At 50.8% G+C, this 26,666-nt stretch overlaps 1 protein-coding gene across 3 annotated transcripts in view; it reads left to right on the top strand.

Moving 5' to 3' along the window:
- The window catches only part of RIF1 (replication timing regulatory factor 1), a 52,825-nt gene that overhangs the window by 18,768 nt on the left and 7,391 nt on the right, over positions 1–26,666 (top strand). For all 3 annotated transcript variants that reach the window (XM_068166791.1, XM_068166792.1, XM_068166793.1), the window contains exons 12-29: positions 1,948–2,058; positions 2,317–2,379; positions 4,206–4,306; positions 4,635–4,721; positions 6,006–6,079; positions 6,176–6,356; positions 7,880–7,987; positions 10,124–10,273; positions 11,026–11,125; positions 12,360–12,624; positions 16,027–16,069; positions 17,577–17,779; positions 18,688–18,787; positions 20,247–20,390; positions 21,390–21,532; positions 22,369–22,458; positions 22,540–22,594; positions 23,881–26,565. In XM_068166791.1, the coding sequence (XP_068022892.1) occupies positions 1,948–2,058; positions 2,317–2,379; positions 4,206–4,306; positions 4,635–4,721; positions 6,006–6,079; positions 6,176–6,356; positions 7,880–7,987; positions 10,124–10,273; positions 11,026–11,125; positions 12,360–12,624; positions 16,027–16,069; positions 17,577–17,779; positions 18,688–18,787; positions 20,247–20,390; positions 21,390–21,532; positions 22,369–22,458; positions 22,540–22,594; positions 23,881–26,565 (4,703 nt within the window). The remainder of the gene's footprint in view (positions 1–1,947; positions 2,059–2,316; positions 2,380–4,205; positions 4,307–4,634; positions 4,722–6,005; positions 6,080–6,175; positions 6,357–7,879; positions 7,988–10,123; positions 10,274–11,025; positions 11,126–12,359; positions 12,625–16,026; positions 16,070–17,576; positions 17,780–18,687; positions 18,788–20,246; positions 20,391–21,389; positions 21,533–22,368; positions 22,459–22,539; positions 22,595–23,880; positions 26,566–26,666) is intronic.

Here is a 26,666-nt window from a genome sequence, read left to right on the forward strand (position 1 = left end):
TCACAGTATCACTAAGGCTGGAAATGACCTCGAGGATCATCAAGTCCAACCTATCAACACAGACCTCATGACTAGACCATGGCACCAAGTGCCACATCCAATCTCCTCCTGAACACCTCCAGGGATGGGGACTCCACCACCTCCCCAGGCAGCACATTCCAATGGCGAACGACTCGCTCGGTGAAGAACTTCCTCCTCACCTCGAGTCTAAACCTCCCCTGGCACAGCTTGAGACTGTGTCCTCTTGTTCTGGTGCTGGTTGCCTGGGAGAAGAGACCAACCCCCTCCTGGCTACAACCTCCCTTCAGGTAGTTGTAGAGAGCAATAAGGTCTCCCCTGAGCCTCCTCTTCTCCAGGCTAAGCAACCCCAGCTCCCTCAGCCTCTCCTCACAGGGCTGTGCTCAAGGCCTCTCCCCAGCCTTGTTGCCCTTCTCTGGACACCTTCAAGTGTTTTGATGTCCTTCTTAAACTGAGGGGCCCAGAACTGGACACAGGACTCAAGGTGTGGCCTAACCAGTGCTGAGCACAGGGCACAATGACCTTCCTGCTCCTGCTGGCCACACTGTTCCTGATGCAGGCCAGGATGCCATTGGCCCTCTTGGCCACCTGGGCACACTGCTGGCTCATGTTCAGGCAGCTGTCAATCAGCACCCCCAGGTCCCTCTCTGTTTGGGAGCTCTCAATCGCTCTGACCCCAGCCTGTAGCTCTGCATGGGGCTGCTGTGGCCAAAGTGCAGCCCCTGGCACTTGGACTTGTTGAATGCCATCCCATTGGACTCTGCCCATCTGTCCAGTCTGTCAAGGTCCCTCTGCAGAGCCTTTCCACCCTCTAACTGACCAACATCTGCTCCTAACTTGGTGTCATCTGCAAACTTGCTGATGACTGACTCGACCCCCTCATCCAGATCATCAGTGAAGATGTTAAAGAGCACAGGGCCCAGCACTGCTCCCTGGGGCACACCACTGGTGCCTGGCTGCCAGCTGGCTGTGGCACCATTCACCACCACTCTCTGGGCTCAGCCTCCTGCCAGTTCCTAACCCAGCACAGAGTGTAGTGGTCCAAGCCACGAGCTGACAGCTTAGCCAGCAGTTTGCTGTGGGGGACAGTGTCAAAGGCCTTGCTGAAGTCCAGGCAGACCACATCCACAGCCTGCCCACATCCACCAGGCAGTCACCTGATCATAGAAGGAGATCAGGTTGGAGAGGCAGGACCTGCCCTTCCTGAATCCATGTTGGCTGGACTTGTGTGATCACAGTATCACAGAACCAACCCAAACCCAAAGCTGTGCTCAGTTTAGGTATGTGTTTTCCTGGTCTGCTTTCACATCAGATGTCATTACCAATGTTGGTGGACTTGTGAGGGTGAAATCACAGTACCAACCCAAACCCAAAGCTGTGCTCAGTTTAGGTGTGTGCTTTCCTGGTCTGCTTTCACATCAGATGTGATACCAATGTTGTTAGACTTGTGAGGATGAAATGCTTTATACCTTTCATAGACTTACAGAATGGATTGTGTTGGAAGGCCCTTTGCAGATCATCCAACCCCAACCCCCTGCCTGTGTTCAGCAGCACCTCCCACTAGCCCAGGTTGCTCCAGGCCTCATCCAACCTGGCCTTGGAACACCTCCAGGGAGGGGGCATCCACAGGCTCCCTGTTCCACTGCCTCACCACCCTCACTGGAAAGACATTTTCCCTAACACCCAGTGTCACTCTTCCCTCCTCAACCTGCTAGTTGTCTTCTTTGATATTAGAAGCTGGTTTATGTTGAATACTGTCAGCTTCTTGATGAATTAAATGCTGTAATGTTACCATTCATATAATTCTGTAGGTTACTGTGATGTCAGAATGAAATCCTGTAATGTTCTTGATGACTTTTAAGGATTATCTTGGCAGTAAGCTGAAAAAACCCACAGCTTTATGGCATGTGTTTTTCCTTTCTCTCCTAGAGCCTCTCCAGAATCCACTGATCAGCACCCCTTCTTTTTTTTGTAAGCATGCCAGCACCTTCATAAATGCAGTCCAGGATGGTTTTATTGCCATTGGAAAAGAAGTCCCTGGTAAGAATTTTGGGCTGCAATTTGATTTTCTTCTCTGGAAGAGAAACAAAAGTGTGAGGAGGCACTAAAAGCCAAACAGCCAGCCACTTCTTGTCATGCTCTTGTGTCACATGAAGTGGAGCTGCTCTGGCATGGTTTAAAATCTTATATCAGTTTTGGGTTACATCAAAGCCCTGCTGTTTAATACATTCTGTGTGGGTTTTAACTTCAGTTTTGTTTAATGGTCCTTCGGATGACGAACATTTTGCTGTCTTGCAGACTGTATGCTGAATGTTATATGGAAGGACATCAATGGCTATGTGAAAACAGCTATTGAATCAGGTAAGTGGGGGGGTTCTAGTTATTTGTCACTGCTGACTAGTCTCAAAACCCACTCCTTAATCTAGACACTCTATAATCTACCTGGACCTCAGCAAGGCCTTTGATGCTGTCCCCCACAGCAAACTCCTGGCCAAGCTGTCAGCCCCTGGCTTGGACAGCAGCACTCTGAGCTGGGTTAGGAACTGGCTGGAGGCTGAGCCCAGAGAGTGGTGGTGAATGGTGCCACAGCCAGCTGGCAGCCAGGCACCAGTGGTGTGCCCCAGGGATCAGTGCTGGGCCCTGTGCTCTTTAACATCTTCATTGATGATCTGGATGAGGGCATTGAGTCCATCATCAGTAAATTTGCTGATGACACCAAGCTGGGGGCAGGAGTTGATCTGCTGGAGGGTAGAGAGGCTCTGCAGAGGGACCTCGACAGGCTGGACAGATGGGCAGAGTCCAAGGGCAGGAGATGGAACACATCCAAGTGCCAGGTGCTGCACATTGGCCACAGCAACCCCAGGCAGTGCTACAGGCTAGGGGCAGAGTGGCTGGAGAGCAGCCAGGCAGAGAGGGACCTGGGGGTGCTGGTTGATGGTAGGCTGAACATGAGCCTGCAGTGTGCCCAGGCAGCCAAGAGAGCCAATGGCATCCTGGCCTGCATCAGGAAGAGTGTGGCCAGCAGGAGCAGGGAGGTCATTCTGCCCCTGTACACTGCACTGGTTAGGCCACACCTTGAGTCCTGTGTCCAGTTCTGGGCCCCTCAATTTAGGAAGGAGGTTGACTTGCTGGAAGGTGTCCAGAGAAGGGCAACAAAGTTGGTGAGGGGCTTGGAACACAGCCCTGTGAGGAGAGGCTGAGGGAGCTGGGGTTGCTTAGCCTGGAGAAGAGGAGACTCAGGGGAGACCTTCTTGCTCTCTACAACTTCCTGAAGGGAGGTTGTAGACAGGCAGAGGTTGGTCTCTACTCCCAGGCAGCCAGCACCAGAACAAGAGGACACAGTCTCAAGCTGTGCCAGGGGAGGTGTAAGCTGGAGGTTAGGAGGAAGTTCTATACAGAGAGAGTGATTGCCCATTGGAATGGGCTGCCTGGGGAGGTGGTGAAGTCACCATCCCTGGAGGTGTTCAGGAGGAGACTTGATGGGGTTCTTGGTGCCATGGGTTAGTTTGTTGGGTGGTGTTGGGTGATAGGTTGGACTCGATGATCTTGAAGATCCATTCCATTCCATTCCATTCCATTCCATTCCATTCCATTCCATTCCATTCCATTCCATTCCATTCCTTCACTGAAAGGTCTTTCAAACCCTGGAACAGGCTGCCCAGGGAGGTGGTCGAATCCCCATCCCTGGAGGGGCTTTACTGAGGCAGAGATGTGGTGCTGAAGCTGAGCACCAGCCTTGGTAGAGTCAGAGAATGGTTGAACTTGAGCTGAAACATCTTTTCCAACCAAACTGGCTCTGTGATTCTGTGAAGGTGTTTCCATTTCAAGTTGAAATGTTAGTCATACTTTTCTTCAGAGACTTGGTATCATAGTAGCAGTCAGGGTTGGAAGGGACCACAAGGATCATCTAGTTCCAACCCCCCTGCCATGGGCAGGGACACCCCACACTAGATCAGGATGCCCAGAGCCTCATCCAGCCTGGGATTAAACACCTCCAGGGATGGGGCCTCAACCACCTCCCTGGACAACCCATTCCAGGTATCCAAATCTATTGAGTATTTGGGGGGACTGTGTGTATAACTACAGAAGTCTTTGATCCTGTAATTCTTAAAAGCTCTAGAGGATGTTGAATGTGACCATTGCTGGGCTCTGCTTTCACTGTAAATATACTATATCCTTTGTTCTAGGAAACAAGAAAGAGAAGCAAGGCTCTGAAATACTGACTTTGTTGCTCCAAGCCTTAAAGAACATTGTTAGATCCAATTCCCTGCCTGTGCAGAAAATACTGGTGAGTTGGGTAGCTTTGTCTGGTTTCTGTTTGATGGTTTGGATTCTGATTGGGTAGCAGCATCTCCAATCCAACTGTATTTTGGTGCAAGAACTGACTTGTGCAGCTCTCACCAGAGAGCAGGGTGATGGCTAAGGGTTTCAGCAGTGTTCACAGGAGTGAGTGCATGTTTCTCCTTCCAGAACCTCCTGCTTCAAAAGGCAGTTACTTTCATGTTGGAGTTTTCATTCTGCTTGCTCTGGTGTTGCTTTGATTTGTGCTGTTAAAATCTTTCAGCCATCAGGAATGAAATACTTAACATCCTTGTCCTCCTTCTCTTCTATTTCAGTCCCTCATTGATATTACTGTTAAGGAGCTGCCACCAAAAGTGTTGGGCTCACCAGCTTATCAGATTGCTGATATGGATCTTTTAAATGTAAGTCTGACTTCATTCCAGAGCTTCATCTTCATTTCTGCAGCAAGGTGTTAGGAGATCATAATTGCACAGAGCTCTTCATCCATCATGAGGTCCAGATCTCTCAGGGAATCATCTTATTCCCTCTTCCAGACTGCAGACTTCTCCTCACTTCTGATGAGTCTGTAACTAAAAAGATAGGCTGAAAGTCCTGCAACTGAAAGAGGTTTTCCCCTTTTCAGGTCATGGTTTAAAATACAGTTGCAGGTACTTTGCGAGGAGGCTGAAGAGCCAAACTGTGGAGTTCTGCTTTTAGTCTGAAAAATGCTGGTTTGGGGAAATGTTCTGAAGTTGAGAGGGAAGTACATAGAGGTAGAAAGTGCTGCTCCTCAGGAAAAATTGTATCAACACAAGCAAAAACAGAATCCTGTGGGCTGCTCATCTCCAGGCTCAACAGCCCCAGGTGTCTCAGCCTTTCCTCCTCACACTGGTTCTCCAGGCCCCACCACTGGGCTCTCTCCAGTAATTCCCTGGCTCTTTGGAACTGGGGAGCTCAGAACTGGACCCAGGACTCCAGCTGTGGCCTGACTATGGCAGGGAAGAGAGGGAGGAAAACCTCCCTTGATCTGCTGGTCACAGTCTTCATGTAGCCCAGGAGACCACTGGCCTCCCTTTAAAGCAGGCTGACACCTGTGAGGGGAAACCAAAGGGCAGCAAAAATAACTGAATGCTTAACTCAGTAGTATAAAACTTTGTCCACTGGAACTGGCTGAAGAGTTCAGCTCTCTATCTCTCCCAGTTTTTTTTATCCTTTGTTTTGCTTAACATTTGGAGATGTTTTCTGATGTGGCTACAGCAATCAGAGCTTGGTGGTTGGTGTTTGCAGATGGCAAATGCATTTATTGAAACACTTGCATACCAGTGGATCTGAGCTACCTGTGACTGAGACAACTGCTGTTGTGAGATGTTGTGCTGACACCTTGACATGAGCACACCTCAGCTTGTTCCATCATGCTCCTGGGGTCATCATATGCAATCAGGGTATAAGGATGTTGAGGCAGTGAGGGCTATATGCTATAAATCTCCCAACCTTTTAAACAGATAAATGGTTTGCTTCAGCTCTGGTTCATGCTCTGCTGAAGCACGAGGCTCAGCAGAAGCTTAGGCTTCTATCTTTCCCTCATTTTTCTCCTGAGGTCTTAGAAACTGACCATTTTGTACCACTTGTAATGACTGCAAATTGCTGGCTTAGAGCTCAAAGTGTTTCACTTATGTTGTTTTGACCTCTTCAACTTCTCTTCCAAGGGAACACCAGCTTTGTTCTTACTCCAGCTGCCTTTCCATAACAACCTCTTGGAATGCTGTGTCACAGAGGAGAGGTATGTGGTGGTGGTTCCAAACCTTCACTGAACCTTTTTTTTGTCCCCCCAGCTGAAGTCAGGGAAATCTTAACCTATGTTTTTTGTCTCCCCCAGGTTCTTTGTCATTCTAGAAACACTTGTGGGTTATGTTCTGTCTGGGCCTGCATCTCCCCTGGCTTTCAGTGAGTCTGTGATCTGCATTATTAACCAGAGTGCAAAGCAAGTGGAAAATAAGGAGCATCTCTGGAGAATGTGGAGCATTGTTGTTAATCCTCTCACTGAATGGATCAATAGGGTATGGTGGCTTTCTGTTCTCTTCCCTACACCTCCAGGGGGGGAAAAAAACCCAAACAAAACCAAGGAAAATTGGGCTTGATCTTCTGATTTGTTTCTAGGAATGACACTTCCTGAGGGGGTGGTGCCATTAAATAAGCTTTGGTAGTGTTTGTGAAACTGGAATGTGTGCAGCATTTTTCAGAGTCCCTGCCTGGAGTAGGAACATCTGCAGTGAGGTTAGGATGAAGGGCAGTAGTGGAGAGGTGATCCAGAGCAGGATTTCCACTCAGTAAGGGTCATCCCTCTGAAGTACAGCATCAGTGTAGTGTTGGGAGTTCAGATTATAATCATAGGTGTGCTTCAAGCCTTCCCTCCTTGGCATAGCCTTGCTGCTACAAAGGATGGAAAGCTGTCCTCCAGGACCCTTTAAATCCAAAGAGGCTTGTTTGCTTTGTGTGAAAGCCAATACCAGTTTGTGGCTTCTAGGGTGTAATCAGGAGAGTGTTTCTTGCTGATCTTGGGCTTGCCAGTTAGAAGCCTTGATGAAAGCCATAGAAAGTGTAGCTGTTGTTGAAGAGGTTCCTCAGATCAAATGCTGGAAGTGCAGAGACTGTGAGCTAGGAGCTGTTGAGCTCCTGTCATCAGACCTAGAAATCCTAGAATCTGAGGAAGGTTTTTATAGAGTGGTTTGGGTTGGAAGGGACCTTCCAAGGTTATCCAGTTCCATCCCCCTGCCCTGGGCAGGGACACCTTCCACTAGACCAGGTTGCTCAAGGCCCCATCCAGCATGGCTCGGGGACTCCACAGCTTCATAGTAGTATCATAGTATCAGTCAGGGTTGGAAGGGACCACAAGGATCATCTAGTTCCAACCCCCCTGCCATGGGCAGGGACACCCCACACTAGATCAGGCTGCCCAGAGCCTCCTCCAGCCTGGGCTTAAACACCTCCAGGGACAGGGCCCCAACCACCTCCTTGGACAACCCATTCCAGGGCTTCACCACTCTCATGGTGAAGAACTTCCTCTTCACATCCAGCCTGGGCAACTTCTTTGGGCAATCTGTTCCAGTTCCTCACCTTCCCTTATAGAGAAGAATTTCATCCTAAAGTCTCATCTAAATCCAGCTTCATCCAGACTGAAACCATCACCCCTTGTCCTGTCACTACAAGCCCTTGTCCAAAGTCCCTCCCCAGCTCTCCTGTAGCCCCTTTCAAATCCTGGATGTCTGCTCTAAGGTCTCCTTGGAGCCTTCTACTCTCCAGGTGGGAAAACCCACTCTCTGATCACCTTTGTTGCTGCTACTTCTTCCAACTGCAATCATGAAAACCCACCCAGGACACTTCCTAGCTGATTGTATACTTGGAATGAAGTTACTTTGGCATGTAGAACCAGTGCTTTTTGTCTGTGAGCTCTCAAAAGAGCCAAGTTCCGAACGCCGCTGGCAGTTGGGCTTGCACAGATCTTATGTGTGAAGTCAGTGTGCTTGGGACAGCCTTCTGTCATTGCATCTTTGTTAATCAGAGACTTGTTTTCTCCTTGCAGACTAATGAAGTGAATCAGGGTGATGCACTGGAGCACAACTTCAATGCTGTTTATAGTGCCTTGTTGCTACCAGTGTCACACATCCTCCCCGTTCAGGAATTCCCACAGGTAAGGGTGAAGCAGAGTCACAGTGGGTTGGGTGGGAAGGGACTCTAAATATCATGGAATCAATAAGGTTGGAAAAGGCCTCAAAGATCATCAAGTCCAACCTGTCACCCAACACCTCATGACTACTAAACCATGGCTCCAAGTGCCACGTCCAATCCCTTATTGACCACCTCCAGGGATGGTGACTCTACCACCTCCCTGGGCAGCACATTCCAGTGGCCAACAACTCTCTCTGTGAAGGACTTTCTCTTCACCTCCAGCCTAACCTTCCCCTGGTACAGCTTGAGACTGTGTCCTCTTGTTCTGCTGCTGGTTGCCTGGGAGAAGAGACCAACCCCCACCTGACTACAACCTCCCTTTAGGGAGTTGTAGAGAGCAAGAAGGTCACCCCTGAGCCTCCTCTTCTCCAGGCTAAGCAACCCCAGCTCCCTCAGCCTCTCCTCCCAGGGCTGTGCTCCAGACCCCTCCCCAACTTTGTTGCCCTTCTCAGGACACGTTCAAGAGTCTCAATGTCCTTCTTAAATTGAGGAGCCCAGAACTGGACACACATATATCATCTAGCTCCAACCCCCCTGCCTTTGGCAGGAACACCTCCTAATAGACCAGCTTGCTCAAGGCCACATCCAACCTGGATTTGAACACTGCCAGGCTTGGAGGCTCTACAGCTTCTCTGGGCAACCTGTTCCAGTGCCTCATTGCCTTCATGGGGAAGAAGTTCCTCCTAATGCCTCATTCAAATCAAGCTTCTTCCAGTCTGAAGCCGTTACCCTTCATCCTCTCACTAGATGCCTTTGTAAAAAGTCCCTTTCCAGCTCTCTTGGTGGCCTCTTCAAACCCTGTGAGGTCTCCCTGGAGCCTTCTCTTTTCCAACCCTCAGAATGAATACCCAGATAAGAAACAAATTCAAATGGCAAGTTGAGCAGGTTGCTTGAGGCTCCATCCAACCTGGCTTGAAACACTTCCAGCCTTGGGAGCCTCCTTTACATAATGTTGATTAAAATCCCTGTAGAAACTCTGAAGTGCTCTTTGATTCTTCGTAGATTGATTTCCTAGAGTGGCTTGGGTTGGAAGGAGCCTTAAAGACCATCCTCTTCCCACCCTGCTGCCTACCCTGTGCACATGCATTGCACCACTACTCCAGGTTGGATTTCTCAAGCTCCATAGGCCTTGACAGAAGAAGAAAGCTGGGGCAGGAGTTGATCTGCTGGAGGGTAGAGAGGCTCTGCAGAGGGATCTGGACAGGCTGGACAGATGGGCAGAGTCCAAGGACAGGAGATTGAACACATCCAAGGGCCAGGTTCTGCACATTGGCCACAGCAACCCCATGCAGTGCTACAGGCTGGGGTCAGAGTGGCTGAGAGCAGCCAGGCAGAGAGGGACCTGGGGGTGCTGGTTGATGGTAGGCTGAACATGAGCCTGCAGTGTGCCCAGGCAGCCAAGAGGGCCAATGGCATCCTGGCCTGCATCAGGAAGAGTGTGGCCAGCAGGAGCAGGGAGGTCATTCTGCCCTGTGCTCAGCACTGGTTAGGCCACACCTTGAGTCCTGTGTCCAGTTCTGGGCCCCTCAGTTTAGGAAGGAGGTTGAGGTGCTGGAAGGTGTCCAGAGAAGGGCAACAAAGCTGGGGAGGGGATTGGAACACAGCCCTATGAGGAGAGGCTGAGGGTGCTGGGGTTGCTTAGCCTGGAGAAGAGGAGACTCAGGGGTGACCTTCTTGCTCTCTACAACTTCCTGAAGGGAGGTTGGAGCCAGGTGGGGGTTGGGCTCTTCTCCCAGGCAAGCAGCACCAGAACAAGAGGACACAGTCTCAGGCTGTGCCAGGGGAGGTTTAGGCTGGATGTTAGGAAGAAATTCTATACAGAGAGAGTGATTGCCCATTGGAATGGGCTGCCTGGGGAGGTGGTGGAGTCACCATCCCTGGAGGTGTTCAGGAGGAGACTTGCTGGGGTGCTTGGTGCCATGGGTTAGTTGTTTAGGTGGGATTGGTTGATGGGTTGGACACGATGATCTTGAAGGTCTCTTCCAACCTGGTTTGGTTTATTCTAAATGAAGGTTATTGTAAATAAAAGCTGTTCTCTTTGTGGGCAGACATTGATAATCCCTCACTCTGTTTTCCTCCCTTCCTGCTGTTCCACAAGCCGACGATGAAATCCTTGCTGCGCACCTGGTCGGACCTGTACAGAGCCTTCGCTCGCTGTGCTGCTTTAGTTGCAACAGCAGAAGAAAACCTCTGCTGTGAAGAGCTCTGTGCCAAAATAATAGCTGGGCTAGAAGGTGAAACTCCAGTAGTGAGTATAAACCAGTGATACTGAACTCTCTAAACAGATATGCTTTAAATGGAATAGAATTTACAGTATCCCCGAGGTTGGAAGAGACCTCGAAGATCACCGAGTCCAGGTTCAATTACAGAGGTTTTCTCCCTAACTTAAAGTGTTGAAAGCTGGGAGGAAAACAATCTCTTCCCTAACAGGAGCTGGGAGTTGGGTTGGAAATGGACTGAAAGGGTAAGAACAATTCTAAAGCTTAAATGTTCGAAGTGCAGTTAAGCCACCTTTGGATTTGTCTGCTGCTGATGCAGTGATGGTTCAGTGAATGCCATCACTGTGGGAACTGGGACTTGTCCACTTGAAATGGGTGTGGATGTATTAAGTAATACTGAATGAAGAAATAGCCAGAAAAACCAGGGGGTAGCATGCAGAGGGCATGACTTGCTCCATTCATAGAAGCACAGAATGGTCTGGGTTAGAAGTGAGATGTTTTACTGCTGCCTTGGAACTTCGATGCATCTGAAATCTGGCATCTTACTGCTGCCTCCTCCTGTTTTGCATCTTCAAGTAGTATATAAGCTATATAGAATGGAAGGACTCTTCAGCTTGTCTTTTAAAGCCTGATCTCTGAGTCTTCCCTGCTGATAATGCAGGAGGTTTAGTTCACTTTGGGATACCAAAGCTGTCTGCATTGCTCTTCTGAATGGCCAGCATGGTTGTTTTTCTGTCACTGTTGCTCTTTGGGGCTTTGATAACTTCTGTTTCCTCCTCAGATGTTGTCAATGATGGATGGTCTCACCCATGTTCTATCAGTTATGGTTGACTGCATCAACTTTGCACCATATGCTACTAAATACCAGCCAAAAACCAGATGTAAGGAAACTCCTTGAATGCTGGGCTCTTCTGTGTCTCATCTTCCAGAGCTGGTTGGCAATTAGAGTTAATGAAGTGATGACTGTAGGCTATCAAATGATCTGTATGTGCTTGCAGATAGTAAGCACTGAAGGGACTGTCAGATGAGCTAGACATGCCACCCCCTATGCCTATTTGGGGATTAGAGCCCTTCTATTTGTTGAGCAGCTGAGTAGTTAATGACAAAATACATCTGAAATTGGTGGGGTTGTTGAGGCCACTTCTCAGTTCACTGAGTTCTGAAGTCCTACTGGATGTTTTGGCTATGAACTGATGGGTTTTGCATGGGAAATCTGCTTTTCCTTGGCTCAGATGTAATCTGAGGCAGATCTGTATGATCTGTGGATCATTATCTGCAGTCTAATTAGTTTTAAAGTCATTACCCCTCATCCTGTCACTCCAGGCCTTTTTACTAAGTCCCTCTCCAGCTCTCCTGTAGCCTCCTTCAGATCCTGGAAGGCTGCTCTGAGGTCTCCCTGGAGACTAATTAGCTGCTACCTTACTAAAACTGCTGATGAGCTGTTAGCGCAGCATTGGAAAGAGGATACTGCTCCTGAATCTGCTTTGTGGGAACTAATTGAGAGTAGGTTTAACAGAAGACAAAAATCAGTGGAAGTGAAATGTTCTTTGTTTGGTTTCCTGCTCTCATTGACAGCTCCTAAAGCTGCAGGAGCAATTCACAAACACAAGTAGAAACCTGAAGTTGTTACAACTTACCTTCATCATTTATTGAAGTAGTAAAGATGGCTGTGTTGGACAGCTGGAAGAGTGAAATGCTTGAATCAAAAGTGTTGGTGAGGGGAAAAAGAGGATGGAAATTTCACTTGATCTATGAACAAGCTAATAAAACTTGATGCTTCCTCCTCCCTTTTCCTCACCTCTCCCAGAAGCCATGCATGTCCCTTGACATTTGTAAGAGTGCTTGCTGGCTCTCTGCAAGAGGGTGTTCAAGCTGCTCTGTGTGGCCAAGTGTAAATAGAAGAAGGATCAACAGAAGTCAAGTTTGTAGTGAGATGATGAAATGATGCATTAAAGGTGAACATTTTCTGTTAGACCTGAGTTTAAGTGGGGTGTAGATAGAGGTCAGGAATCCCAAGCTCTCATGTGGATAGCCTCAGTGTAGAGCAAATATGTTTTGCTTTCATACATGTTGGTTGAGAACAAAAATTAACTGAAGGCTTGTTTTTTTTATTAGCTCCACAGACCTCTACAGACTGGGCCAAGAAGAAGAAGGAGCCCCTTGGCAAGCTTGCCTCCCTGTTTAAACTCCTGGTGATGTTACTGAACTCTTTCCACGTGCTCAGCTCCCAGGAACCCTGCTCAGACACGTTGGTTTCTGTTGGCCCTTCGATTTTTGCCCTCCTTCACAACATCATCAGCCACGTTTCGCTGCCCTCAGTGATTGGCAGCATGTTTGCAGTCTTGGCCAAGCCCCTGGCAGTCTTCTATGAGAAGACCATGTGAGTATCTTCAGAGCAGAGGGGAAGTTGGAGTCATTGCATTGGTGATATTTGATGTGGTCAGTAGAAGATACTTTATGTGGTCAGCAAATTTGCAGATGGCACCAAGTTGGGAGCAGATGTTGGTCAGTTAGAGGGTAGAAAGGCTCTGCAGAGGGACCTTGACCAGCTGGACAGATGGGCAGAGTCCAACAGCATGGCATTCAACAAATCCAACTGCTGGGTGCTGCACTTTGGCCATAGCAACCCCAGGCAGTGCTACAGGCTGGGGACAGAGTGGCTGAGAGCAGCCAGGCAGAAAGGGACCTGGGGGTACTGGTTGACAGCTGCCTAAACATGAGCCAGCAGTGTGCCCAGGCAGCCAAGAAGGCCAATGGCATCCTGGCCTGTATCAAGAATAATGTGGCCAGCAGGAGCAGGGAGGTCATTCTGCCCTGTGCTCAGCACTGGTTAGGCCACACCTTGAGTCCTGTGTCCAGTTCTGGGCCCCTCAGTTTAAGAAGGACATTGAGACACTTGAAGGTGTCCAGAGAAGGGCAACAAGGCTGGGGAGAGGCCTTGAGCACAGCCCTGTGAGGAGAGGCTGAGGGAGCTGGGATTGCTCAGCCTGGAGAAGAGAAAGCTCAGGGGTGACCTCATTGCTGTCTACAACTACCTGAAGGGAGGTTGTAGCCAGGTGGGGGTTGGTCTCTTCTCTCAAGCAACCAGCCCCAGAACAAGAGGACACAGTCTCAAGCTGTGCCAGGGGAGGTTTAGGCTGGATGTTAGGAAGAAATTCTTCCCAGCAAGAGAGATTGGCCATTGGGATGTGCTGCCCAGGGAGATGTTGGAGTCACCATCCCTGGAGGTGTTCAAGAGGGGATTGGATGTGGCACTTGGTGCCATGGTCTAGGCATGAGGTCTGTGTTGACAGGTTGGATCGATGATCTTTGAGGTCTCTTCCAACCTTAGTGATTCTGTGTGTGTGTGAAGTACCTGAATATAGCTCAGGGGGTTTCAGACCTTTGGCTGAGGAGTTTCACCTCCTGCCAAGCCTCACCTTGGACAGCACCATATATTCTAAGTTCATCCTTTTGTGATGCACCCAAACACTACAGAAAGAACAGGTTTACAAAGTAGGAGCTGAGAGCTGATCTAATCTAGCTGCTGCATAAAAACTGGGCTGCTGGGGTCCCTGTCTGGGAGGCAAGAATCCCCTTGTACCTTCCTAAGGTTGAGCTGGAACACCACCTCTGCATCTCCCATCTCATCTGGTTTTATCTGAGCATTGCCTTTCCTAGAATTAAGCTGGTGAAGGGTCTGGAGCACAGGTCCTTTGAGGAACAGCTGAGGAGAAAAGGAGGCTGAGGGGAGACCTCATTGCTCTCTACAGCTCCCTGAAAGGAGATTGGAGTGAGGTATCATAGTATCAGTCAGGGTTGGAAGGGACCACAAGGATCAGCTAGTTCCAACCCCCCTGCCATGGGCAGGGACACCCCACACTAGATCAGGCTGGCCAGAGCCTCAGCCAGCCTGGGCTTAAACACCTCCAGGGACAGGGCCCCAACCACCTCCCTGGACAACCCATTCCAGGGCTTCACCACTCTCATGGGGAAGAACTTCCTCCTCACCTCCAGCCTGAATCTCCCCACCTCCAACTTCATTCCATTCCCCCTAGTCCTATCACTACCTGAGATCCTGAGCAGTCCCTCCCCAGCCTTCCTGTAGCCCCCTTCAGATCCTGGAAGGCCACAATGAGGTCACCTCAGAGCCTTCTCTTCTCCAGACTGAACAGCCCCAACTCCTTCAGTCTGTCCTCATAGCAGAGCAGCTCCAGCCCTCTGCTCATCCTCATGGCCTTTCTCTGGCCTTTTTATTCCAGCACCTCCAGATCCCTCTTGTAATAGGGGCTCCAGAGCTGGAGGCAGTGCTCCAGGTGTGAGCTGAGCAGAGGGGGAGAATCACCTCCCTTGCCCTGCTGGCCACACTTCTCCTGATGCAGCCCAGGATCTGATTGGCTTTCTGGGCTGCAAGTGCACACTGAGAGCTCCTGTTGAGCTTCTCCTCCCCCAGCACCCCCAAGTCTCTCTCCTCAGGGCTGCTTTCCAGCCAGTCACTGCCCAGCCTGGATTTGTGCCTGGGATTGCCTCGACCCAGCTGCAGGACCCTGCCCTTGCTCTTGTTGAAGCTCCTGAGGTTGGCTTGTGCCCACCTCTCCAGCCTGTCCAGGTCCCTCTGGATGGCCTCCCTTCCCTCCAGCCTGTCTGCTGCACCACACAGCTTGGTGTCATCAGCAAACTTGCTGAGGGTGCACTCAATGCCACTGTCCATGGCACCCACACAGATGTGGAACAAGACAGGTCCCAGGACTGATCCCTGAGGGACTCTGCTTGTCCCTGGCCTCCACTGGGACATGGAGCCACTGACAGCCACTCTTTGGGTGCAGCCATCAAGCCAGTTCCTTATCCATCTAGTGGTCACCCCTCACACCCATGTGTCACCAGCCTGGAGACCAGGCTGTGGTGCAGGACAGTGTCGAAGGCTTTGCTCAGGTTCGAAGGCTTTGCTCAGGTGGGGGTTGGTCTCCTCTCCCAGGGGAGAGGCAACAGGGCAGGAGGAAATGGCCTCATGTTGCACCAGGGGAGGTTTAGGTGGAACATGGGGAACTATTTCTTTCCCAAATGGGTTGTCAGGCATTGGGTCAGGCTGCCCAGGGCAGTGATGGAGTCCCCATCCCTGGAGGGGTTTCAAAGCCATGGAGATGTGGTGCTGAGGGCCATGCTTTAGTGGTGACCTGGCAGTACTGAGTTAATCCTGGACTTGATGAGCTTAAAGCTCTTGCTCAGCCTAAGCAATTCTATGACTCATCATTAAAGGGAGGACTGAGTGCTGGATGTTTGTTTATCAAGGAAGTCAGGTGCAGGGAAGTAGAAGTTAGAGAACCTCTTCAGCTTAGAGGCCTCAGGCTTATAAAGTGAGTAGTTAAATGCCATTTTCTCACCTTTTCCAGGCTGCCCCTAGGGATTTGTTTACCTGAAGTAACTCAAACTAGGTCACACTTCATCTTTCTCATGCAGATATTTCTGGGACATAGAAAATCTGTTTGGGGAGAAGGTTAAAAAGTGACACAAGTAAGGCAGGCAGAAATTACTTCCTGAAACCCCCTTGAATATTGACTTTGCACTAATTACTACCCATTCTCAATGAACTTTATGTGGCATTTGAGTTAGCATTTGACTTTCAGGGAAGGTTAAAGGATTGGGCTTGCTGCAGACTAGTTAGATCAGGAAGTGTTGTAAGCACTCAGCAGGAGGCTTGTTTCACAGCATCATCTCATCAGGTCATGCACTGGGACTAGTGTGCAGTGCTTGAGATCCAGGAGGCAGCAAACTAAAACCTTGCTTTCTGTGTGTGTTTTGGCAGGCTTCCTGATGTCTCTAAAGTCTACAGCCATCTTAACACCAAGGTGAGCATGCTGGGCTTGGGCAAGATGTGGGAGAGGAGGCTTACCATCCAGCCTGTACTCTAAAAAAACACCATTGTAATGAAAGGTTGAATCTGTGAATTGGTTGGGTTTGACTAGAAAGGAGCTGAGGGCAGGAACACTGAGCTTAGCTGTTAGACTTCCTTGTTGGTGCCCAAAGAAGTGTGGTCAGCAGATCAAGAGAGGGGATTCTGCCACTCTGCTCTGCTGAGACCTCACCTGCAGGTGATACTGTGATACTGTGTCCAGCTATGGGGCCCCCAACCCCAGAGCAGCCGTGAAGATCATCAGAGGGCATCACCTCTGCCGTGGGGACAGGCTGGCAGAGCTGGGGTTGTTCAGCCTGCAGAAGAGAAGGCTCCAGGGAGGCCTTAGAGCTGCATTTCAGGGAGCTACAGGAAGGCTGGGGAGAGACTACTGTCCAGAAGGGCCTGTGGGGATGGGTGAGGGGCAGGGGTTTGAGACTGGAGCAGGGGAGGTTTAGGTTGGACATCAGGAAGAAGCTCTTCATGATGAGAGTGATAGTGGAGAGAGATAGTGGAACAGGGTGCCCAGAAATGTGATTGAGGTCCCATCCCTGGAGACATTCAGGGTCAAGCTTGCTGTGGCCCTGGGCAGCCTGCTCTAGTTGGAGGTGTCCCTGCTGACTGCAGGTGGGGGTGAACAAGATGACCTTTGAGGCTCCCTTCCAACCCCATGCATTCTGTGTGGTTCTGTGATAATGTTTCAGCCTGTGGGATGGTGATGTTTACTGGTTGATGGTAGGCTGAACATGAGCCTGCAGTGTGCCCAGGCAGCCAGGAGGGCCAATGGCATCCTGGCCTGCATCAGGACCAGTGTGGCCAGCAGGAGCAGGGAGGTCATTCTGCCCCTGTACACTGCACTGGTTAGGTCACACCTTGAGTCCTGTGTCCAGTTCTGGGCCCCTCAGTTTAGGAAGGAGGTTGATTTGCTGGAAGGTGTCCAGAGAAGGGCAACAAAGCTGAGGAGGGGTTTGGAACACAGCCCTGTAAGGAGAGGCTGAGGGAGCTGGGGTTGCTTAGCCTGGAGAAGAGGAGACTCAGGGGTGACCTTCTTGCTCTCTACAACTACCTGAAGGGAGGTTGTAGCCAGGTGGGGGTTGGTCTCTTCTCCCAGGCAAGCAGCACCAGCACAAGAGGACACAGTCTCAGGCTGCACCAGGGGAGGTTTAGGCTGGATGTTAGGAAGAAGTTCTACACCGAGAGAGTGATTGCCCATTGGAATGGGCTGCCTGGGGAGGTGGTGGAGTCACCATCCCTGGAGGTGTTCAGGAGGAGACTTGATGGGGTGCTTGGTGCCATGGGTTAGCTGTTTGGGTGGGTTGGATTGGTTGATGGGTTGGATGCGATGATCTTGAAGGTCTCTTCCAGCCTGGTTTGGTTTATTCTAAATAAAGGTTTATTCTAAATGGTGAGTACCTCCAATATTTCAGCCAAATAAAAGCCCTGTTTCTTCTGCCCTCCCTCAGCTGGAGAAGCTGCTGGCTGAGATACTGCTGTGCCTGCAGTCGCACTGCACCGGCTGCTACGACAGGGAGCTGCTGGAGCAGCTCTGCCCACTGCTCTGCGTCACCTTCCGGCACAGGAGCAAGCAGATCCGGAACCAGGCAGCCCAGGTCTGGAATGCCACCTTTGCCAAGGCTGCACCACTCACCTACCCTGAGGAGCTGAAGTAAGATACAGGGCTGTGGTGGGGGTTGTGCTGTGGCTTTGAGGGTTTTGAGCTCTCTCTTTGGTTTTGATGTATTTTCACTTCTGTATTCACCTGGCAGTGCTGGTGGATGAGATCCCCATGAGCCAGCAATGTGCCCTCCTGGCCCAGAAGGAAAATGTGTGTTCTTAATGCACCTGGGGTGCATGAAGGCTGTGGCCTCCCCCTCTACTCTGCCCTATTGAGGCCATGTCTAGAGTCCAGGGTTCAGTTCTGGTCTCTCCAGTTCAAGAGAAACAGAAGTACTGGAGAGAGCCCAGTGGAGGCAGCAAAGATGCTGAGGGGCCTGAAGAATCAATGTGATGAGGAAAGGCTGAGAGGCCTGGGGCTGTTGAGCCTGGAGAAGAGTAGGAGAGCAATCCCAGAGGGGATGTACATGCTCAGCAAGAGTTAAAGGACCTGTTGGGGGCTAAAGGTTTGGTCAGACTCTTATCAGTGGTCCCAGTGACAGGACAAGGGGCAGTGAGCACAGACTGGAAGCCAGGACATTCCATCTGAAGATGAGGAGAAACTTTGTTTGGTGTGAGGGTGCTGGAGGCCTGGAGCAGGCTGCCCAGAGAGGTTGTGGAGTCTTGTCTGGACAGATTCCAAAGCCACCTGGCCATTGTGCTGCTGGGCAAGCTGCTGTGGGTGCCCCTGCTTTAGCAGGGGGGGTTGGGCTGAATGATCTCCAGAGGTCCCTTCCACCATCCCCATGCAGGGATTCTGAGAGCTTGGATTATGGCCAGAGAAATGCTCACCAAAACAGTACCAATCCATGTTCTGCTTTTGGTGCAGGCTGGGGGCTCACTGAGGATGCTGTGTGCCTCCTCCTGCTGTGGCTGTGTACCTCCTCCTCCATAACCTTAACTTTCTTTTGTGTTGAGCAGAGCTGTCTTGAGCCAAGCCAAAAAGAAAATGCCCCTCTTGCTGCCTGGATTTGAGAGCATTGAGATGGCTGAAGACTACAGCAGCCCATTCTCTGATGTGGTAAGGATTTTTCCTGACCCCAGTGGTTGCTTCCTTGTGCATGACCCTATGGGAATTGTTCTGGAGGTGGTGACAAGGTCCATTTTTGAGATCAACTCTGACTTGCTTTGTATTTGGAATGATTCATAGACTCATGGGATGGTTTGGATTGGAAGGGACCTTCAAGGTCATCTAGTTCCAGCCCCCCTGCCATGGGTAGGGACACCTTCCACTAGACTAGACTAGAATTAACTAGGTTGGAAAAGACCTTTGAGATCATCAAGTCCAACCTAGCACCCAACACCATCTGGTCAACTAAACCATGGCACCAAGTGCCTCAGCCAGGTTGCTCAAGGCCTCATCCAGCCTCCAAGGAGGAAAGCATGATAGAATCATGTTAGGGTTGGAAGGGACCTCAAGAATCATCCAATCATCCAGTTCCAACCCCCCTGCCATGGGCAGGGACACCTCACACTACAGCAGGTTGCTCACAGCCACATCCAGCCTGGCTGCAAACACCTCCAGGCATGAGGCTTCCCGTTTTCAGCACCCTCAGTGTGACAAATGACTTCCTTCTCTCCAGTCTGAATCTCCCTCTTTGAGTTTCAAACCATCACCCCTTCTCCTGCCACACCAGGCCCTGCTAAAGGCATTGTCCTCATCTTTCTTGCACCCCCCCTTAGTTTTGTTATTATGTAATCAACAATCAAACCATTTGAGGAGGACACTAAACCCACACCCCCAGAGCATTCCTCACTGCCTGTATCAGAGACACCACCCTAGGGACAATCCAGTCCAACCAAAGGAGCTTTTCACACTAATGCAGTAACCATATGTCCAAGTAGTAGCTGTCAGTGAAATTTGGCTTTGATTGCCTCATGTTCATCAGATGATAGAATCAGAGAATTGTCAGGGTTGGAAGGGACCTCAAGGCTCAGCCAGTTCCAACCCCCCTGTCATGGCCAGGGACACCTCACACTACAGCAGGTTGCTCACAGCCACATCCAGCCTGGCTGCAAACACCTCCAGGGATGAGGCTTCCACCACCTCCCTGGGCAACCTGTGCCAGTCTCTCACTACCCTCATGGGGAAGAATTTCCTCCTCACATCCAATCTCAATCTACTCATGCCTAGTTTTGTTCCATTCCCCCTGGTCTTAGCACTCCCTGACACCCTAAGGAGTCCTTGCCCAGCTTTCTTGTAGGCCCCCTTCAGATACTGGAAGGCCCCAATGAGGTCTGCTTGCAGATGGATGATAAAACCTGCTGGCTGAGCAGTGTGTAAAGGTTCTTAACAATTTATGCATTTTAAAGCTTGGCTTTTGCCAGTTTGTGTGAAAGAGTTAATTTTTCAGTTGTCCTCAGTGCAATGCAGGGGAAACTTGGAGTGTGGGACACAGATAACCTGTGACAAAATGCATCTCAGGGCTGGTTTGTGAGCTTGGAGCTCCTTCATAAAGAGCATTTTTATGTGTGGCTAGGTGGAAGACTCCCAGCTGGATGCAAAGATCAGTGGAATGGAAGTAAAGCTGGGTCAGAAACGAGACTCAATGTTGGGGCAGACCAGGGAAATAGGCACTGAAGTGAAAGACAAGTGCAACAACGTGCAAGCAACACCTGCAAAGGTAAGGAAGGTGTGGGAGAATCCACCCCCTTCTGTCCTGCAGCAGAACACCTCATGTGCTGCTGTGAATTCTCAGGAGAACACCTTTTCTGCTCTTAAAGCCCTGGAGCACACCTTAAGGTTTCCTGTCACACTCCCCTGCTGAGCTAGGGTGGAGTTTGAAGGAGGGATGATGGAGGGCTGCCTGGTGAGTGGGAGAGGTGGCAAGCAGGGTGGAGTTTGAAGGAGGGATGATGGAGGGCTGCCTGGTGAGTGGGAGAGGTGGCAAGCAGGGTGGAGTTTGAAGGAGGGATGATGGAGGGCTGCCTGGTGAGTGGGAGAGGTGGCAAGCAGGGAGAAAATTCACACCTCAATCTGGATGCAGTTAGAACAGCTTCTGGTGTTGAGGTGGATCTTGACTTCTTGGCAGAGTTGAGCTGTGTGCTCCAGTCTGTCCCTGGTCCCAGGGAAGCAGGGTGTTGTGTTCTGTGAGGAGTTGGTGGTTTGGGTCAACAGCAGGAAGTAATAACCCTGATGAATAGTGAGATACCTTCAACTGTTACAGTCTTGGGACTTCATGATGAAGGAGGGGCACAGAGGAGGGGTTGCAAAATCTCTCCTGAGTGATAGTGTTAGAGGAGGAAAAGCACAGAATCATTAAGATTGGAAAAGGCTTTCATCAAGTCCAGCACCTCCAGGACCACTAGGCCATGTCCAAAAGTGCCACATCTACCTGTTTCTTGAGCAGCCAAAAAGTAAACCTCATGAAGAAAGCCAGCACCTACTGAGGGATTTGATAGAAGACAATCACAGAGTGGTTTGGGTTGGAAGGGACCTTAAAGATCCTCAATTTCCAACCCTCCTGCCATGGGCAGGGACTCAATCTCTGCCAACTTAATATGCTGACAGAACTGTGGTGCTTTGCTAAGTGTTCCATGTAGGATGAGCTGCACCTGCACTGTGAGAACACTTCCAGTTCCTGTGGTGTGCTTCTGATCCAGTTTGGTTTTCCTTTCTGCAGTTAAAACTAGACTTTTCATCTTCCAAGCCTAGAAGTGAGGTGCTTCTGGAAGAGGAGGCATCTGCTGATTTCGTGTTCATTCCTCCAGAAACAAAGACAAGAGTGCTGACAGAGCATCAAAAGGAAGTGCTTAGGTCAAAGAGGTCTGTGATTTGTTCTGCTTACAACCTGATGGGCAGTGGCCCTGCACTGACATGGCTTCAGTTCCTCTGTCTCAGACTCTCTCTCCTCCCTTCACTATTGTAAAGCAACCAAGTTATTGTCTGATCTGTATTTCCTATCTGGCTGCCAGCCAGCACCCCCAGGTCCTTTTTCCCCTCAGCCTCATCAGTGCTCAGTACAGGGGCACAATCCCTGCCCTTCTCCTGCTGGCCACACTATTCCTGATCCAAGCCAGGATGCTGGTGGCCTTCATGGGCACAGCCTGGCTTATCTTCAGCCACTGTCAACCACCACCCTCAGGTCCTTTTCCACTAGGCAGTTTTCAGCCACTCTGCCCCAAGCCTGGAGCCTTCATGGTGGTGTTGTGACCCAAGTGCAGCAACTGGCACTTGGCCTTGTAGAACCTTATCCCACTGGCCTTATCCCATGGAGCCAGCCTGGCCAGAGCCCTCTGTAGAGCCTCCCTCCCCTCCAGCAGATCCAGCACTCCCTCCCAGCTTTGTGTCACCTGCAGACTCACTGAGGGAGCCTTGATCCCCTCCAGATCACTGATACAGATAGAAAAGAGAGCTGGCCCCAGGGATGAGCCCCAGGGAGCCCCCCTGGTGATACCACTTCTCCTGACACTTCATATGTGCTGCCCTGACTTCTGTGCAGCAGTCACTGCTTGGATGGCTGTTGCAGTTTGAGTACTTCTGAGAGTTTGGAAGCTCCTGCCATTTCTCCCAAGCCTCTGCTCTCTTGTGATGAATCCATTCCTCTCTTCCTGTCAAAGTCTGCCTTGCCATCCCTGATCTGTTGTGTTTGCTTGTTTCAGGGTTGGCATTCCTGCCATGTACAACAATTTGGACAGCTCCCAGGACACGACCTTATTCTCTCAGTACACTCAAAGCCAGGAAGATTCTCTGTAAGTCAGTGTGGCCCCCCTGTGCATTCAAGGCACCTCCTTTTCCTGCAGCACTTCTAACTGAGTTAACTTCTGTTGCAGGGAGAAATCCTCTTTAATGGAAGGTGCAAAAGAAGGGGTTCAAGACAAGCCTCAGGTGAGTTCTTGTTGTCCAGTGGTGATGCAGAGAGCAGAATTCTAGCCAGTGCTGTTTTCTTCATGTTAGCTCTGGTGATTAGTGGCAAAACTCTTTGATTGTGGCTATGAAATTGTTATTCAGATTGATTGGAAAGCTCTTAAAAGCAATAAATAAATCAACTCTGAATATGTTTAAATTGTTTCCCACATCTCCAGGTATTACAAGGACTAACAGATCACTCATGTCTCTGTGTGACCACTGATATTGCATTGATAATTTGCATTAGTAGATTGATAGTCTATTTTAACTACCCCCAGAACTGTATTTGACTAAAAATACCCCAAAAGGAACAAACTTGCTGTGACTTACATGTGATGCTAAGGACCATTTAATGGATGAATAGAATAGAATTAACCAGGTTGGAAAAGACCTTTGAGATCATCAAGTCCAACCTCTCACCCAGCACCATCTCATCAACTAAACCATGGCACCAAGTGCCTCAGCCAGGCTCTTCCTAATCACCTCCAGGGATGGTGACTCCACCACCTCCCTGGGCAGCACATCCCAATGGCCAATCTCTGTTGCTGGGAAGGATTTCTTCCTAACATCCAGCCTAAATCTCCCCTGGCACAGCTTGAGACTTTGTCCTCTTGTTCTGGTGCTGCTTGCCTGGGAGAAGAGACCAACCCCCACCTGGCAGCAACCTCCCTTCAGGGAGCTGTAGACAGCAATAAGGTCACCCCTGCGTCTCCTCCTCTCCAGGCTAAGCAACCCCAGCTCCCTCAGCCTCTCCTCATAGGGCTTATGTTCCAAACCCCTCACCAACTTCATTTCTCTTCTCTGGAATCCTAAGATTCACTCTAAAGCTGCTCTCCCTCACCTTCAAACCATTCCCCCTTGTCCTGTCTCTTAACACCCCTATGACAAGTCCCTCTGCAGCCTTTCTTCGGGTCTTGGAAGGCAGTTCTAAGGTCCCCCCCAGAGCCTTCTCTTCTCCAGGTTGAACAACCCCAGCTCCCTCAGCCTATCCTCATAGCAGAGGTGCTTCGACCCTTGAATCATCTTTGTGGCCTCCCCTGGACTCCCTCCAACAGCTTTGAGTCCTCCTTATGCTGGGGACACCCCAACTGGATGCAGTTTTGGAGGTGGGGGTCTCACAGAAAGCCCCTTGTGGGTGTGCTGTGCTCTGTTCCACCAGAGGGCGTTGTTCAGGGGGTTTTTGGGGGGGTGTGTGTTGTTTTGTTTTGTTTTTCTTGTATTTATAGTGTAACTGCACTATTTTGCTGTTCATGTTGTTGGGACAGGAAGAAAATGGCAAGAGTGAAGAAGGATGCAGCAACAGAGCAGATGAAATCTCCGAGCCTGCTGCTGAGGATGCTGCCTGCGTGCCCACGTCCCCTGGAACTTGCCCGCAGGAGAGCTCAAGTTCAAAGAGGAAGGAAGACTCCAAAGAGGAAACAGATGAAATGGTTGTGGAGCAGCCATCAGCTGGAGAGGGGTTAGAGACAAGCAGTGTGGAAGCAGCTCCAGAGGAGCCCTCAGAAGGGAATGAGAACCCCTCAAACGTCAGCAGCAGCTCGGCTTCCAGCGACGTCGTCTCTGGCACGCCGCAGCCTGCGAGCCGCCGGCAGTCCTTCATTACCCTGGAGAAGTTTGGTAGCTCAGAGGGCAGGCCTTTTAGCCCCTCACCATTAAACAGCGTGTCAGGGACCTCTGCAAGTGCTTCTGGGGCAGGTAAAAAGGAAAACACCACCTGCAAGACCGCTGCTGGGCCAGAGAAAGCTGGAGAAGACGACAAAAAGCCTGAGCAGATCTTCACTGCCATACGGAGGCTGACGCGGCGGCAGAGCAAGATGGAGCAAGAAGGACAGAAGCAGTCCCAGCTCTCAGCCAGGCTAGAGCAAGAGTCTTTGGCTTCCAGCAGTGTGGAGAATAGCCCTGGACTGATTTCTGCAGAAGATGTGGAGCATGTTCTCCTCGCTCAGTCCCAAGCTCTCCACTCTTCAGATCTGGACATTAAAAAAGCTGAAGATGTCATAGGAGAAATAGAAAGGGACAGGTTAGCAGATATGGATGCTAAAGAAAACACACCTCCAGGCACCACTGTGTCCTCTGAGCAGGTGACAGCTGAGGACAGTCAGGTCCCTCCTGTCTCTCCTAACCAGAAGGTACTAAGGCGTAGCCTGAGACGGCGGTCGGAGGCTGCGGAGAGCGCGGCGGGTAGTCAGGAGGCAGAAGATGGCCACCAAAAGAGGAGCAGGCATAAAGACAGTGAAAAACCTGCCCAGAAGAAGGTGCCACAGGCTAAAGATGATGGCTCCCAAAAGCAGAAGGTGGGTTCTGGGAAGAACACAGAAAACACAAGTAAAGCAGAAAGCAGCTTGGTCGAGAGGACGGCCGCAGAGGACTCGAGCTCGAAGGAGCCTCCTGCTTCGAGGGGTCTGGAGGAGGTGAGCAGGGGTGCGAGGAGGCCAGAGGAGAACGCGAAGGCTGACAGCACGGAGGGCCCTGACAGCAGCGAGGGCACAGAAGGGCAGACCCAGCTGAAACGGCCTCGATACCACACGAGGAGAGCTTCCCAAGGGCTGCTTTCCAGCATTGAAAATTCAGAGGCCGAGGGCTCGGAGCCCAAGCAAGAAAGCGCAAAGAGGAGGAAACAGGCCAAGGGGAAAAGCAGAGACGATCCTCCCGAAGACAAGATGAAGGAGCTGCCGCCAGGAAGCTGTAGCCAGGAGCTGGCCTCCCAGGGAGATGAAACTAAGAGCCTGGAGGCAGAGAATCAAGCTGAGCCGAGCCATGAAGTCAGCAGAGATGCTGCACCGACAGCTGAAGCCAGTGAGCTGCCAGCCCAGGGCACCCCACCGGACAGCAGCAAAGCTGTGGCACCTGCCAGCCCTGAGGCCTCGCCTGGCCTGCAGAGCCCAGGCGCGGAGCAAAGCGGGAGCGGCGCGCTGGAGGAGTTACACACTGCCCCACCTGCATCTGGTGATCAGGGCTTGAAAGCAGCAGAGGAGACCAGCCAGCCTGAGAAGAAACCACCCACAGAAGACTCTGCTTCAAGTGGTGAAGTTCCTTCTTCACAAACACCTGAGGGGCACCTCAAGAGAAGCAAAAGGCTGAAGAGATTAAAGAACTGTAGCTGCTGCCTTAAAAAGGCAAAGGAGGAAGTGGTGCCCTTCACCAGATCCCAAAAAGAGGTCACTCCTGAAGAGAAGGAGCCCCAAACCACCCCAGTTCAGACATCTGTGAGCACCCCAGAGCTGTCTGGTAGCTCTCAGTCTGACGAGAGCTTGCCCACGGCACCTTGTGCAATGAGCACTCCGCTGCATCCTCCCAAGCAGCTCAGTGCCTTGAACGTGGAAGGAGAGGGATCCTCTGCAGACAACCTGCAAGGGAACCATGTCATGGTGGAGGAGAATCTGGATGCAGAGTGCCTTGAAGGTGAAATCATCCTCTCCTTAGTGGAAATACAGGGAGCCTTTGATCAGACTGACCAGTGTCTGTCTGAGCCTGCTTCGGATGAGCCTGGTGATAGCAGTCTGGCAGCAGGGGACCAAAGTGAAGAACCAGCAGCTGCAGAAAATGAAGACACAAGTCAGAGCAGACAAGTGGGGGAGACCCCTGAGGTGCTGACTGTTAGCAAACCTGAGGGCAAACGGCTGAAGGAGCTAGAAAGCCATCAGGATGGTGAAAAGGCTGAGAGCAAGGCAGGGGAAACCGGTGGTGGTCGAGATGCAGAGACGGAGGGAGTGGGGGAAACTGAAGCCACAGTGTCTGAAGATGTGGCCTCAGACAAGGAAAATGCAACAGAAGGCAGAGGTGTGGGGTCCCCTCAGAAGCCAGCAGATGTCAGCTCTGTGGTCAGTGAGAGCCCCAACGGTGTGCAGGCACGCTGCGTCTGGTCTCCTTCGGCGTCTCCCTCCACGGGGATTTTAAAGAGGGGTGTCAAAAGGAGCCAGGATGATGACTCCCTCTCACCTGCTAATAAGGTACTGGGATCAGAGCCACCACCTGCCACTCACTTGGTTCCTCACAGGGATGTTGACAGGGTCTGGAGTGTGACAGTTCCAGAGCTGTTGGGTCACTGGTT

This window comes from Melanerpes formicivorus, unplaced genomic scaffold (genome assembly GCF_026170545.1).
Source record: "Melanerpes formicivorus ecotype bairdi unplaced genomic scaffold, bMelFor1.0.p_v2 SCAF_106, whole genome shotgun sequence".
NCBI lineage: Eukaryota > Metazoa > Chordata > Aves > Piciformes > Picidae > Melanerpes > Melanerpes formicivorus.